The sequence below is a fragment of the Neoarius graeffei genome, chromosome 4, assembly GCF_027579695.1.
Source record: "Neoarius graeffei isolate fNeoGra1 chromosome 4, fNeoGra1.pri, whole genome shotgun sequence".
NCBI lineage: Eukaryota > Metazoa > Chordata > Actinopteri > Siluriformes > Ariidae > Neoarius > Neoarius graeffei.
In genome coordinates, this window is record NC_083572.1 from 46,667,080 (window position 1) to 46,684,100 (window position 17,021).

At 43.9% G+C, this 17,021-nt stretch overlaps 1 protein-coding gene across 1 annotated transcript in view; it reads right to left on the minus strand.

Annotated features, from left to right (window-relative positions):
• LOC132885037 (serine/threonine-protein kinase 4-like) overlaps positions 1-17,021 on the minus strand; it is a 158,602-nt gene that overhangs the window by 7,709 nt on the left and 133,872 nt on the right. The window contains exon 10 of the mRNA XM_060919280.1: positions 8,498-8,625. Within this exon, the coding sequence (XP_060775263.1) occupies positions 8,498-8,625 (128 nt within the window). The remainder of the gene's footprint in view (positions 1-8,497; positions 8,626-17,021) is intronic.

The window sequence follows — 17,021 nt, forward strand, 5'->3', positions numbered from 1 at the left end:
ATGACTCAAATGCAGAGGCGTGAGGCAGAAGTAGAAAAAAGTATCAAAAGGTTTATTTACAATATATACACAAAAAAAATCCTAAACGTAATAATCCAAAAATGCTCAGAAGATATAAGGGAAAAAATAAAAAATCCAAAAGTACAAAACAAAAGCCAAAAAACCAGAAAAGAAAAGGCAAAAATACCAAAGCTCAGAAGATCCAAAAACACAGCAACTACTAGGTCCAAAAGAAAAGCAAAGTGCAAAACAAAGAACACGGTACAGAGGAAACTGGAGATAAACATAACAGCACAAAGACTCCGTGACAAGAGGACTGAACTAAGGGGGTATAAATACACAAACTAAATTGAACACAGGTGAAAATAATCAGGACTAAACAGGCAATTAACACAAACACAAAACACAGGAACAGTGGCGGCCTCTAGAGGCCAAAACAAACATGACACGAAAAGGAAATAACAGCGGCCTCTAGAGGCCAAAACAGTCCTAGTCCTAACAATCGTGCTAGCTTGTAGGGGGTAGGGCTTTCCTTAATGTCATGCAAATGAGCACCATTATGTGCCCGCCCTACACCCAGAGTAGCTGAGATGGAAAACTTTGAGGGCGATTTTCTCCCTTTTCTGTTTTAAGAGGTATGCACTTTCAAAAGGCCACACATTATTCAAATATTGTCAGATCTCCACATGGAAGGCATTATTGGAAAGCTTAGAAACTGTACTTTCTGAATCTGTCAATAACTCAAAATGCCCCCGGGCGGACATGTGTCCCTGGATTCCGTTATCTGACACATATGTATGCCACTTACATCCCCAGCTGAAAAAGGTCATTTACTTCAGTGATGGATCAGCAGCCCAATACAAAAACTATAAAAATTTCACAAATCTAATAAAGCAAGCAGACGATTTTGGACTTTTGGCAGAGTGGCATTTCTTTGCCACTTCTCATGGTAAATCACCCTGTGATGGTATTGGAGGCACTGTAAAGTGGTCAGCAGCTCGAGCTAGCTTATAGGCAGTCACGAGTGATCTCCAAACTAACCCCATCTGATCTGTTTTTGTGGGCAGAAAAACATATCAAGAACATTCATTTCATCTGGGTTGGTACAGGGGAAGTTATGGAGAGTGGAAAAGCATTGCAGACAAGATTTTCAAGGTCAGCTACTATTCCTGGAACAGGAGACAACCACTCATTTGTTCCAATTATGTCCAACCAGCTGCAGGTCAACAGGGTGTCAGGTGGTCCTAGCTTCATTGTGGATACGAGTGGGAATCGGCCACAAGTAATGCATAAAACCCCTGTTAAATCAGCAGTCTCTCTGGCAGATACAATTCCTGGTAAATATGTTGTATGTTTGTATGACAGACAGTGGTGGATAGGCAACATTCGTGCATTATCAGAGGAGGAACAAGATGTACAAGTAACATTTATGCATCCTCATGGTCCCTCTCAGACTTACAGCTGGCCCAGGAGAGAAGATAACTGTTGGGTCCCTCTGGTGCATGTCATGAAAATCATTGTATGCCCCACATACATCAACTGGCAGGCAGTATAGACTTCCATCTGATGTGGAAAAGCAAATCAATACACTGTTTAAACTCTTCAAATAAAGTATTTTTAAGGTTGTTATTTTTCCTACACAGTAGGTTTGTAATTGTATTGTAATATGCCTTAAGACAGCATTTCCGTCTATCGTAAAACATGCCGTACTTGATACCTTAATATTTATAGTTTGGTTTAGGGTACCAACTTCATATTTTGTGCATTTGCTAATCAAAACAAGCTCTTTCCAGTGGTATAATTGTTTTTATGGTAGACCTTGTCATACATTTGTAATATGCATTTGAATTATAGGTGCAAAATGTTTTTTTTTAAAGCCTAATAAATCAGAAAGTTTGATTTCTTTTGAACACATACCTAGTTGCCTAAAGAGTACTATAACATGAGTAATATATAAGAAAATTTGAAAGATCTGGTGTGCTTTTAATGTGGAGATATGGGGCGTCAAAGTTGCTCCAAAACACATTTTTTTAATGATTTTCAGCAAGCCATAACTTGGCAAATATTGAACTGTGAACTTTCTATTTTAGTATTTAAAGGCATCTGGCATTGAAGAACAACCCTTGAAAATTTCATGTAGCTTGCATGAATAGTTTAAAAGTAATGACTTATGGAAGTTAGGTCTGTTTTCTGTAGCACGCGTTTCAACAGTGAAATTGGGGCCACGCCCCTTTTTTAAAGCCCCTATATCTCAGAAACTAATGAAGGTACAAGCCTAAAATTTTGTACACTATTTATTGGGCACACTGAAAATATTTCCAAAAAGTATGAAGCAAATCTGAGATGGTCAGTGGCGAACATTTTTCTAAATCTGGTGATTTGGGGCGGAATTACCCATATATATATATAAAACTAAAAAGGCATGGCTTGTTTTCTCCCCTCCCCCATATATATATATATATATATATATATATATATATATATATATATTTGGAAATAAATTCCCCTTCTTGGTGGACTACCAGGTGAAAATGATTAGGTACAAGAGACTTGTTTTTAATCAATTCACATTTGATGATTTCAAAAAATAAATGCACCTTTTAATATAAATGAGCTCGACAGTATTATATTTCTGCATTTTAGCTATTCATGTCTTTGAATACTCTAATCCTTTAAAATGAAGTGCAAACCAGAAAAAAGTTCTATCATATAATTCTCTTAAGCTTTCTTCTGATGTTATCATGGTAGCAGGAGCTCTTGCATATTAAGCAGGCAACATTCAACTTCACTCATCACTTCCCTTTCAACTGTTGTATGTACTAACTAGGATTTATCTGGACAGGATGCTGTGTAATGTAATATATATACCATATGGTCAATTTGAAGATCAAGATGGTGAGTTTGAATTAAAGAACAGGCATGTACAATGGGCATTACATACTGGAAATTTTTTTAAAATCAAAAACTATAAGTTCATCTCGGCCTAAAAAGTTTGGGCAGACGCTCCCGCGCAGCACATGCCAGCAATCCCCCCCCATGAAATGAGCAATAAGTAGGAGAGTTACACATGCTATCATACTTAAAATTTTATCAGAAATATAGACATGATACTATGATTCTCCCCAACATGCTACATTAGATAAGCTAACCCCATTTATAAAAGATTCACACTTATATATGACATGTAATTGATATATATTTTTTGGGGCGCGCGCTCTCTGTCATGCCGATCCTGTAGGCTGCACTGACTCAATACAACTGAAAACTCCGGTCCTCGAGAAAAGAGATAAAAGCCCGCCCACACTGAAAGCTGATTGGCTTATTTTGCTGAGTAACCCAATCAAGATGCTCTTTGTCTGGCATGCGCTACATGAACAGGCACACAGGCAGTGTTGCCAGATTGGGTAGTTTTAAGTGCATTTTGGCAGGTTTTGAACATATTTTGGGCTGGAAAACGTCAGCAGTATCTGGCAACACTGCACACAGTCTCCCTCGCGCACCCCCTCGCGCGCGCACATGCTAAGATGCGTGATGCAGACCTTAATGTTGCGCGCGCACGCTCTTGCTCGCTTCTATCAATATGCAGGAGACTCCCGGAACTTCCGGGACACTTGGGATGTCTGCGTTATAAGGTGACCACAGATCGTTAATCATAAACCCCCCCCCCAAAAAAAAATCTCAACGGATTTACATCAATCTCAGAAACGATCATTTTGGTCTGAAAAAGTCGGAAATCCGCCAATCGGCGGAAAATTCTCATCACTGAGATATATATATATATATATATATATATATATATATATATATATATATATATATATAGGGGAGGGGAGAAAACAAGCCATGCCATAAATATATATATATATATATATATATATATATATATATATATATATATATATATATATATATGGGGGAGGGGAGAAAACAAGCCATGCCTTTTTATTTTACAAGTTAAAATGGTTGTCTCTCATGCAATCTCATGCAAACATTTATAATATTAATAGTTATATGATTTGCATATTCACATCAAATGTTTAATACATTTCATCAATTCATCTGAAATAACAATATTTCAAGTACAAGGCTTGATATTTCAAAACATCTAGCAACTACTAATTTAAATGTTGAAACAACCATTTTTAATATGCTTTTGCTGTGATACCTTTTTACAATATACCGTATACACTGGAATAGCGGTGTTGATTTGGTCGAACAATGTGCTACGTGCGTGAGACATGATATCACACATGTACGGGTATAACACCGTGAAACAACGGGCTAGTCAGGACCGCTCGTCGGTGAGCGGCGTATAAATTGAATGAGGTTTGTGGCGAAGATGAGATGAAAAGATTTGTCTCGTGCAGAGACTGTACCGCGGTAACCCGGTAATACGCTGAGAGTAGAGCCAATGATTTTCCGTTTCAAAATCTGGCTTTTTCTGTTTCGGACAATGAAAAATTCCGTTTCACAATTTCAGTTCAAAATTGTTCTGTTTGGCTCCAATTTAATAATTCTGGCTGGCATAATTTTACCTGGGTTTCAAAGTATTGCATCTCTAGACACAAATGGTCCTTTGCATGATGAAGTCATTCATGAAAAAAATATATATAATAAAACAGTTACACTGACAGTAAGCTGATAAATTGCATTAATAAAAAAAAATTAAAGTGGGATCACAGATTGAGACAACTCAAAATATTTTACTTGACATACTGATAACAGATAAATCAAGAAACTAGGATCACCGTTAACTAAAAACCCATCTCATATATAATATATGCAATATAATAGCATATATAATCTCTATATAATATTGAGAGTACTGATAAATTAATAGGGATAAATTAATATTCAGTAATACTTACTGAGCCTGTAATGACAAGACTCATAGCTGACTGTTTAAAAATATTACTCTATAGCCATCTTTTTTAGTACACCACAAACTCATGAAACAATGTTTCCTAACAGAACACAGAACACACTCTCAAACAGACTAGAATAGTTTAACTTTGATTGTAATGACAGTCCTGAATATTCCTTGCAGATCAATCATTGCGCGCTCTCAGAGTACCTCGAAACGCTGCTCGATATCGCCATTATGACAGAGCATCATAAGTTGTTTAGTGTTGGTCTCCGTGAGACTGAATCTTCTGTCATTTAGAAGATGTTTATACATGGAAAAGGAGCGCTCAACGTCCACACTCGCCACTGGCAACCATATGGCGTCCTTGGCCACCAGAGCATTTGTTTCTTTTAAGCGGTCGCCATTCTGGTTGCGACCCGGGGAGCGAATCTGTAAACAAGCAGCTCATTGGCTGGCTAGGTGTGCCACAAGCCAATCACAAATCACCGACAAAGCTGCCTTGACCGGAAAGGCACGTCTGCTTGGGCGTTAGCGGCAGTTACGCAGAAGCCTTCTGCGGCAGTTACACTTTGACACGCGAGCAACGTTTCACTATAAAAATTCCGTAATTTCCGTCCGTTTTCCGCGATCGCGGAAAATCATTGGCCCTATGAGAGTGAGAAAGTGAGAGGGCCACCCCTATACCCCCCCCCCCAAAAAAAAAGCTTAACGGATTTACACGAATTGGAAAAATGACTTTTTCAGAACCGAAAAAAACGGAGCTTCCGGCACATGCCGGAAAACTTGCACCCATGCATATATAAAACTAAAAAGGCATGGCTTGTTTTCTCCCCTCCCCCCATATATGGGGGGAGGGGAGAAAATGTCTTTAGTAGCAAATAAACCAGAAAAGTTAAAAGCATTTCCAGCACAAAGAAATTCCCCTTGACTCCCAGATGACTTCTTTAGTGCCCTTTACGGGCATCCTGTAACTACATATTGCACAATCAATAAGATAAAAATAACATGACCATCTCCATTCTCAGACAAGAGTCCTCTCAGTGACTGGGCCTGAGACTGAAGGACTGTCATACTGAATGGACTAAGGGGACGAAAAGCTGTGGAGCTTTTCGTCCTAATAGGGAAAGGAGTTCAGTAAAAGGAGTCAAAGTCAACAGACTTCTCAAAACTCTGCATTGTATGGTTTGTTTTCGAACATGTATCATCGTACATATGGAAACAGTGTACAGGATAGTGTGTTCACATTGCTTTCTCAAGACATTAAGAGAGTGGTATCAAGGCTAAGCCATTGATAGCCTTACAAATAAAGTTAAATATTTATCTGAACCATCAGTTTCTTTGTTCACTGTTGATACTTCACAGATGTATACCTGGATGTAGCACTGCACGTAATAAGTTACAACCCTGTTTCCAAAAATGTTGAGATGCTGTGTAAAACGTAAATAAAAACAGAATGTGATGAGTTGTAAATCATGAAAACTCCATATTTCATTGAAAATAGTACAGAAACAACATATATAACTTTATATAGTTTATATTGTTTAAAATTTCTTACAACAATAAAATTTCAATAAAATTTCTTAGTTTCAATTTTTGATATGTTATCTTGGTACTATTTTCAGTTGCGTTCCAACTTTTTTGAATATGGGGTTGAACATTTATAGCAGGGGTCACCAAACTACGGCCCGCGGGCCAGATCCGGCCCGCCACCCCCCTTTGATCGGCCCCCCAGCCCCTCTGCCCCCCATCACTTGAACCGGCCCTATGAGGCAATCCCCAAAAGTGGTCATGGCCTATTTTTTTAAATTGCTTTTTGGCAAATAATAACATGTCTGCATCTTGTATTTTGTTGATTTTATCAATTAAAATTGATATTTAGTTATAAAATGAACTATTCATATTTTCCGAATTTTCGTCATATGCTCGCGATCAAGCAGTGACAGGCAGCACATGCGCAGAGAATTGTCAGTGTTCAGGACAGCAAAATGGCTAGCGGTCAGCGAAAAGCTGACAGAGAGTGCAGAGTTTTTAAAGAACAGTGGACCACCGATTATTTTTTCGTTCAGTGTAAGGACCGTGCAGTTTATCTTGTATGTAAAGAAAGTGTGCCGGTTTTCAAAGAATATAATCTGCGTCGTCACTATGAAACCCGCCACAAAGAGTATGCTAGTTTGCGAGGGCAAACAAGAGAAGACAGGATTCGGAGGATGAAATGCGGACTGGCTGCACAACAGAATGTATTCCTTCACCAAACCCAGATCAACCAGGCTGCTGTCTGAGCTAGCTATAAGGTAGCTCACCTACTAGCTACCCATGGAAAGCCGTTTACTGATGGGGACTTTGTTAAAGTATGCATGCTTGCTGTGGCCGAGGAGGTGTGTCCCGACAAGAAGGATGCACTCAATGCGGTGAGTCTCTCCGCACCTACTATGACCAGGCGAACCGAAGATTTGGGGGACAACGTGTATGACCAGCTGAATACGAGAGCGTCAGAATTCGAGTTTTTTGCTTTGGCCATGGATGAGAGCAATGACGTGCAGGACACAGCACAACTGCTGTGATCTATTGATCTATTGCTCATATTATTATAATTTCACTGTTTTTTAAAATGTATTTATTTTATAGGCCTATTTATTTGACCTTTATTAAGTGCTGCATACAATTATTATTTATATTATTAATAATATCAACAGGCCTACCTACAATTTATAATTTTCCACTCACCTTTGCCAGTGTCAATCACCTCAAATAGGCAGATGTTTCTTACCTTGACAGCTTTGATATTATTTTCATTAGAAAATAAATAAATGGAATATCAGCGGTATTTCAAATTAAAACAAAGTGTGAAGACTTGATTACTACTTTTGAAAACCACTAGTAAAGATAAACAAATATGTGCCAGGAATCAAGTGTTGATATAGTAGTATGGATATAGTAGTGGGGATGGCCGTGCCAGGCTAGTAATCTCTACTACACAATGAGGCCTGCTGGTGGTCATATTTGTCTGGGTCATACAATTCTATGTGATATAGCTGACCCGACCCCGGCCCCCATCACAGTCAGGAACGACAATGTGGCCCCCAGAGAAAAAAGTTTGGTGACCCCTGATTTATAGTATGCATTTCACAATCCTAAGATTGCTTTACATGAGAAGGGTGTAAAAATATTGAAGAATAAGCAGTAAAAGAGGAAATGTTAATAGAAGAGAAAAAAGTATTTAACTCAGATTTTAAAGTAGAGAAAGAAGAGCCACAGAGCAGCCTTATTATGCCATTGTAATGGACCAGAACCGGCCTAGGCCATCTCGCGGGCGGCCACGAAGGAGAAAAAATATCAGGCATATTCTATTCAAAACTTCCACGTATGACATGTAGATGAAGAAAAAGTTTGATTTTGAAGGGATCATTAATGGTGAATTTGCAAAGGTTTTTCTGAACAGAAAGCTAATCGAGTAGTGGTCACATGATTTCAACACAAAAACAACTAACTGTATTCTGGGAAGGCTGAGTCATCCCCTTTAACGTTGCGTTAAATTCAACAATGACTTTTTCACACTTTCGCGTCATTTATTTGCATCACGTTGTATGTGTAAAGACCTTAAGTCAACACCTCGATGAAAAAAGTACTTACCACCTCCATATCCCCTTCTGCAGGCAGTTTGTGACTATCGTTGTCACTGTTTTTGTTGTCCTCCTTCTCTTTCTGATCAAAATACTGCAAGAATGCTGGCTTAGCTGGCTGCATTGTCTCTTGATGATCTAGAATTTAAAAAAAAAAGGCAGAACACAGGAATAGTGTTTTGATCTGTGTTAAACATAATGGAAATAATGGTTATCATACTCGCCTGGTGTGTGTAGAACTGTTGAACAAAGAACTTAATAGTTTTGATGCAAATTAAAGTGCATGCTATTCAAATTATTTGTATAAATGGAGTAAGCAGCACAAACTATTTCCTATTTTTATTTTTTTTTGATAGTGCAACAAAACACCAAGCAGTCCGCCAAGCAACGATTCTCACCTTATAATTTATTTAAGCTGTTCAATTATTCAGTTATTACCATACTGTCTTACCTCTGCTCTTCTTCACGGGCATACAGAATATGTATACGCAACAAGAAAACTGACTCCATGCTCACATTAATTTTCTTGCATGCGCAATGGAGATGTAAAGATTCATTAATTTTTTTGATGCAACAATTAGAATTCCTCTGACATTCCTGATATATCTGTTATTCCTGAATAAGTTGCATTAGAAATAAAAATGATAATGCATTAAAAAAACACACACCCTTGTTTAAGGAAAGCTACTGGTACATTATGCATCATTATTCTCCAATGGTCAAAAATGAAAAATCACAGGAGGGACTGGACATAGCAGGTGCTTAACATCATTAATTAGTATACTAATAGCATTAGTTAGCAGACATAGGTAATAAGCATACATTAATTAGTTTTTTAGGGGAATGAATAGAACATGGTGAAATTATGGCACATGAGACCACTCTATTCCTAGTTTTCATTCAGATAAAATACATCTTCAGCTATAACCCTTTGTAAAAGAGGAGGCTGTAAGAAACAGGCTGTGCTTTCCTGATTGCATCCTTTGTTTTATCAAGATATTATATTTTCATTATGACACAACTTGAAATAACTGAACTGGAATAATTCACAGCTACTTTACAAGTAGTTTTGAGTAAAACAAGCAGCAGAAATAAAAAACATAAAAGACTGGCAAAGGGGAGTTGAAGGATATACTCTCATGGAGAAGGACAATGGTAAAACAAAGATCTCTGAGAAACAGAGGAAAGAATACTTTTAATGCATTAAAATTTTAATGCGTAATGTCAACTTCCAGCGCTGTCCCAGGCGGCAGCCTGCCAGAGTTGCTCTTTGTTGTGTTGTGTGTATTTTTTTTAAAAACTTTTCTTTAGATTTAAGCATTTTATAACCTATAGCTGTAACTACATTTTTGGTCTTTGTGCGGAACCACATCATACCACTTTCTTTTTCATTTTAATAGCTTTAATTGCTTGTGGAGTACTTTTACCATGTCAGATCCCTGTCCTGGCGGAGACGCACCAGGGCTCTATTGTTTACACCAGGGATCAGTTGTTGAGCCTCCGAAAAAGTGGTGCAGCTAGTGAAAGACCTGAAATCCTCAAGGAGCTGAGGAAGAAATACCGAGGCGGCAGAGCCGGGAGGAGATGATGGCCAAGGAAGAGGAGATACCGACCGTATCTTCCCGCTATCATTATGGGGAAAGTAAGATCACTGGCGAATAAAATGGATGAGTTAACATCACTCACAAAGAGTGAGAGTGTGTTTCATGAGAGCGCTGTTATGTGCGTCACTGATATGGCTGCATGAGAACATACTGGACACTATTGTGAGTTTAGCCAGCTTTCATTTGGTGCAGGAGGACAGGAGTTGCAACCAGAGTGGCAAGAAGAAAGGAGGGGGAGTCACTATCTACGTGAACAACAAGTGGTGCAACCCTGGACACATTACAGTGAAAGATTGTATGTGCAGTTTGAACACTGAACTGTTAGCAGTAAGTCTCTGTCCATATCACTTTCCCAGAGAGTTTTCCCAGGCCATTATTATTGTCGTTTACATTCCTCCTGCAGCCAATGTGTCGCGGGCTGCTGACATCAACACCATGACCGTGAGGCTTCAGACCCTGCACCCCAGTGCCTTCATAGTGATCTTGGGAGATTTTAACCATGTAACCCTGACAACATCCCTGCCCACTTTCAAACAGTTTGTGGGGTGTAAGACCAGAGAAAATAAAACACTGGACCTTCTGTATGCTAACGTTAAAGAAGCATACAGCTCTGAATCTCTCCCTCCCCTGGGCAGATCAGATCACAACCTAGTCTATCTCAAGCCCCTCTATATACCTCGATGCTCGAAAAACCTCATGTCTGATTGTCCCAGATGACTAAAGTCTGTGCAAGGACGAGTAAAACTTTAATGGTAATCGTCCGATCGGACGACAAAAGTCAGTGCTGGCAACCTAAGCAACATAGGCGCTAAGAGAGCAGGGAACCAGTCTAAAGTAGCTCGTCTCATTTCACAGGAAATGCATTAAAAAGTTTTATTCATCAACATGACAATATATACAAGTACAAAAATATTTTGAGGAAATCATTCAACTTTCCTTGTTTTTGGTTATAATTCATCGAAGTATGCGTGTTTGAGTATACAGGAAAAGCTCGGCTCAGAGAGGTCCACATAATGACGTAATTATACCAATTGGCTCAGGGCAATGAGGGTCAAGGACATCGTGTGCCAGCAGCACGGTTGAAGCGGGCAGGTGTCAAACTTGGAACTTTTATATCACTATTGGAGTTAATAATAAACAATATCACTAACATATATATAAACGATTTTAAAATTGTTTTTGATGGTTTCATATATTTTGTAATGATATTTTTTATTTTCTAAATACGTATCAACATGAGGTGGCACGGTGGTGTAGTGGTTAGCGCTGTCGCCTCACAGCAAGAAGGTCCGGGTTCGAGCCCCGTGGCTGGCGAGGGCCTTTCTGTGTGGAGTTTGCATGTTCTCCCCGTGTCCGCGTGGGTTTCCTCCGGGTGCTCCGGTTTCCCCCACAGTCCAAAGACATGCAGGTTAGGTTAACTGGTGACTCTAAATTGACCGTAGGTGTGAATGTGAGTGTGAATGGTTGTCTGTGTCTATGTGTCAGCCCTGTGATGACCTAGTGACTTGTCCAGGGTGTACCCCGCCTTTCGCCCGTAGTCAGCTGGGATAGGCTCCAGCTTGCCTGTGACCCTGTAGAACAGGATAATGAGATGAGATGAGACGCATCAACATACTGCCATTGTGGCACGGGAGCCTGTGATTGGTGGACAGCCGACAAAGGGTGTCTCTCATTGGTTGTAAATGGTGACATGAAAATCGTAAACACATAGGGGGCCTGCTGATTGGCTGTTCACATACTGAAGCCAAGCAGAGATGTCTGGCATCTGTTGCTGTTGTGTTAGGGTTTTGCTGGGATTCGAACCTGGTTCGTTGGTGTGATGATCCAGCAAACCCCCACTAGGCCACCAGGGGAATGACTCAAATGCAGAGGCGTGAGGCGGAAGTAGAAAAAGTAACAAAAGGTTTATTTATACTATGTACACTATATACAATCCAGGGCAAAACAAAAAAAAAACAAAAACAAAGAGTATAATTCAAAAAGAAAAAGGCAAAAATGCAAAAGCTCAGAAGATCCACAAAACACAGTACAAAGGAAACTGGAGATAAACATAACAGCACAAAGACTCCGTGACAAGAGGACTGAACTCAGGGGTATAAATACACAAACTAATTAAGGACACAGGTGAAGATAATTAGGACTAAACAGGCAATTAACAAAAACACAAAACACAGGAACAGTGGCGGCCTCTAGAGGCCAAAATAAACATGACACAAAAAGGAAATAACAGCGGCCTCTAGAGGCCAAAACAGTCCAAGTCCTAACAGGACCCCCCCCTCTAGGAGCGTCTCCTGACGTTCCCAGGGCGATCCGGATGGGCCGAATGGAAGTCCCGACACAGTTCTTTATCTAGGACATCCCGAGCAGGAACCCAGCAGCGCTCCTCAGGACCATAGCCCTCCCAGTCCACCAGATATTGCAACCCGCCGCGGACCCGGCGGGAGTCAAGCAGGCGATGCACAGTGAACACAGTCTGCCCCTGGAAGATGCGGGGGGGTGGGGGGTTCCTAGGGGCAGGGGCATACGTAGACGTCAGTACAGGCCGCAACAGGGAAACATGGAAAGTGGGGTTGATCCTCAGAGTCCGGGGCAACTGGAGCCGGTAGGAGACAGGGTTCACCCTGCGCACCACCTTGAAGGGGCCAATGTAGCGAGGAGCAAGCTTGCGGTTCTCCACCCGCAGCGGAAGGTCCTTAGTGGACAGCCAAACCCGCTGCCCAGGGCGGAAAGTGTGTGCAGGTCTTCTGTGGCGGTTGGCCTGAGTCTGGTTGGTTCTGGAGGTCTGTATGAGGGTCTTCCTGACCTTGCTCCAGGTCTTGCGACACCGTCTCACATATTGGTTGACCGAGGGCACCCCCGCGTCCTCCTCCTGGTCCGGGAACAGAGGTGGCTGGAACCCGAATTGGCACTGGAATGGCGACAGCTTGGTGGCCGATGACTGCAGGGTGTTGTGGGCGTACTCTGCCCATGGCAGCCAGGTGCTCCATGATGTCGGGTTATCCATAGCCAGGCCTCGCAGGGTGGTTTCCAGGTCCTGGTTGAGCCTCTCCGTCTGACCATTGGACTGTGGGTGAAACCCAGAGGAGAGGCTGGCAGTGGCTCCGATGACCTTGCAGAACCCGTGCCACACTCGGGAGGAGAACTGGGGCCCTCGGTCTGAGACGATGTCCTGTGGAAGACCAAAGACTCGGAAGACATGATTAAATATAAGTTTCGCTGTTTCAAGAGCAGAGGGGAGTTTGCACACAGAGGTATGAAGCGGCAGGCCTTGGAGAATCTGTCAACAATGACCAAAATGACCATGTTACCTTGTGACTCAGGGAGACCCGTGATGAAGTCGACTGCCACGTGGGACCAGGGACGCCGGGGAATGGTCAGAGGATGCAGGAGACCCTGGGGACGCTGTCGTGGGTTCTTGGTTCTGGTGCAAACCTCACAGGACAGGACAAATGACCTTACTTCCTGCTCCATGTTAGGCCACCAGAAGCGTCTTTTCAGGAAGTCCAGGGTCCTCCGAGCTCCCGGGTGGGCGGTGAGAGGGGAAGAGTGACCCCACTGGAGAACCTTGGCCCGGGCTTGATGTGGGACGTACAAGAGGCCCGGTGGCCCCGTCCCAGGACCGGGGTCCTGGCGTTGGGCTCGTCGAACAGCCTCCTCAATACCCCAGCGGACAGGGGCCACAATCCGGGACACCGGGATAATAGGCCCGACTTCATTCTCCCTGTTAGTGGCAGAGAACAGCCTGGACAGTGCGTCAGGTTTGGTGTTCTTGGAGCCGGGACGGTACAAGAGGGTGAAGTCAAACCGACTGAAAAACAGGGCCCACCTAGCCTGTCGAGGGTTCAGTCTCTTGGCTTGCTGGAGGTACTCCAGGTTCTTGTGGTCAGTCCAAACCAGGAATGGATGTTGCGCTCCCTCCAGCCAGTGCCTCCACTCCTCAAGGGCCAGTTTGACCGCTAACAGTTCTCGATCCCCCACATCGTACCGGGACTCCGCAGGACTCAGGCGGTGGGAGAAGTAAGCGCAGGGGTGCAGCTTTCCTTCCGAACGTTGAGAGAGTACCGCGCCGACACCACTGTCCGAGGCGTCCACCTCCACGATGAATGGTTGGGAGGTGTCCGGAAGGACCAGAATGGGTGCCGTGCAGAAGCGGGCCTTGAGGTCTTTGAACGCCTTTTCTGCCTGAGGAGACCAGCCATAAGATCCACCTGTCCCTTTGGTGAGGTCTGACATGGGTGCTGCCACAGAACTGAAGTTCCTGATGAACTTGCGGTAGAAGTTAGCGAATCCTAAGAACTGCTGAACCTCCTTAACGGACTTGGGAGTAGGCCAGTCCCGGACGGCCAGGGTCTTGGCAGGGTCCATTTGGAGTTGGCCTGTCCGTACAATAAATCCCAGAAAGGAGACCTCGGGAACATGAAATTCGCATTTCTGGGCCTTGGCGAACAGATTGTTCTGTAGCAGCCTCTGGAGAACCTGGCGGACATGGTGGCGGTGCTCCTGCATGGTCTTGGAAAAGATAAGGATGTCATCGAGGTAGACAAAGACGTACAGGTTAATCATGTCCCTTAAGACGTCGTTGATTAGGGCCTGAAAAACAGCTGGTGCGTTGGTGAGTCCGAAGGGCATCACCTGGTATTCGTAGTGCCCAGACGGGGTGTTAAAGGCAGTCTTCCACTCGTCTCCCTGTCGGATACGGATGAGGTGGTATGCGTTCCGTAGGTCCAACTTGGTGAAGACGGTGGCGCCTTGGAGCAGGTCGAAAGCAGTGGACATCAGCGGAAGGGGATATCGGTTGCACACAGTGATCTTGTTCAGGCCCCTGTAGTCAATACATGGTCGAAGCCCCCCATCCTTCTTGCCGACAAAGAAGAAGCCGGCACCAGCAGGTGAGGTGGAGGGTCGAATGAACCCAGAGACCAGGGCGTCTTTGAGGTATTCCTCCATAGCCTTGCGTTCTGGCTGAGAGAGGGAAAACAGTCTGCCACGAGGAGGGGTAGTCCCAGGGAGCAAGTCGATGGCACAGTCGTAGGCCCGGTGCGGAGGAAGAACGGCGGCCCTGCTCTTGCTGAATACTTCCTTGAGATCCCAGTACTCTGTGGGAACTTGAGATAACTCGGTGAGATCAGGGGGCTCGGCAGGAGACACAGGAGAGCTAGAGAGCAGACAAGAGGCATGGCATGCAGGGCCCCATTCCACAACCTGGCTTGTTACCCAGTCTATGCGAGGGTTGTGGCGAGTAAGCCAAGGAAGGCCTAGAATAACTGGGAACTCAGGTGAAGGAATCAGGTGCAGGGATATTTCTTCCTTGTGACCTTGAGACTGGAGGAAGACTGGAGAAGTAACTTGAGTGACTCTTCCATCACCTAACGCTTGGCCATCGAGGGCAGACACAGACAGAGGGACTTCAAGAGGTACAGTAGGTATATTGATGCTTTGGGCGAAGTGAATATCCATAAAGTTCCCAGCCGCCCCTGAGTCTATCAAAGCTTGACAAGAGTGGACAGACTCACCCCAGGAGATGGAGACCGGGATGTAGATTCCTTGGCCAGGGAGTCCGGGAGAGAGGGTAGGCCCCGTCACAACCCTCCCTCGGCTGGACGGGGCGGTCCTTTTCCCAAGAGTTCGGGACATGATGCTCGGAAGTGACCAGGCTTGCCACAGTAGATGCAGCACTTGTCCCTCCTTCTGCGCTCCCTCTCAGATGCGGAGAGGCGAGTACGACCCACTTGCATGGGTTCTGGACAGTCACTGAAGGAGGTAGATGGTCTCCAGGTAGAGGTAGGGAGGCTGGGGGGGCTCAAGGCTTGGTGCCGTTCTCTCATCCTGTTGTCCAGACGAATAGCATGTGAGATGAGGGTTTCGAGGTCACTTGGGCATCCAATAGAGGCCAGACCGTCCTTGATGGGGTCAGACAGACCATGGTGGAAGGCTGACACCAGGGCAGTCTCGTTCCATCCACTTACTGCTGCGAGTGTTCGGAACGAGATGGCGTAATCTGCGACGCTTCCTCCTTGCCGGATGGACATGAGCTTTCGGGCTGCGTCGGTACTGATGTCTGCCTGATCGAAGACCCGAAGCATCTCTTCAGAAAACAGCTGGAAATCAAAGCACTCAGGTCCCTGTCTTTGCCAGATAGCAGTAGCCCAGGCTCGCGCCTTACCAGCTAATAAGGTGATCACAAAGGCAATCTTGCGGCGATCCGTAGTGTAGGTGGTAGGCTGAAGCTCAAAGGTGAGTTGACACTGGGTAAGGAACTCTCGGCACTCACTGTGCTTGCCGTCATACCTCTGTGGTGCAGGAAGGCTGGGTTCGCGAGGTGAAGAAGGCAGCATGGCAGGAGGCACTGGAGCAGGAGTGGGAGCTGGATCAGGAGCAGGAACTGGATCAGGAGCAGGAGATGCAGGCAGAGATGTCAGCTGTGCCAGGGTTTTCCCAATTTGCTGAAGCAGTTCCTCGTGGCGAGCAAGGGCCTCACGTTGGCTGGTGAGCGTACGTCCATGAGCGTCCATGGTCGCTCCGAAGCGTGTCAAAGCTGCCATAATTCCCTGAAGGTTGGCCGGGTAGACAGTTGAAGCAGCCTCTGCTGAGTCGGTCATGACGGAGTCTTTCTGTTAGGGTTTTGCTGGGATTCGAACCTGGTTCGTTGGTGTGATGATCCAGCAAACCCCCACTAGGCCACCAGGGGAATGACTCAAATGCAGAGGCATGAGGCGGAAGTAGAAAAAGTAACAAAAGGTTTATTTATACTATGTACACTATATACAATCCAGGGCAAAACAAAAAAAAACAAAAACAAAGAGTATAATTCAAAAAGAAAAAGGCAAAAATGCAAAAGCTCAGAAGATCCACAAAACACAGTACAAAGGAAACTGGAGATAAACATAACAGCACAAAGACTCCGTGACAAGAGGGCTGAACTCAGGGGTA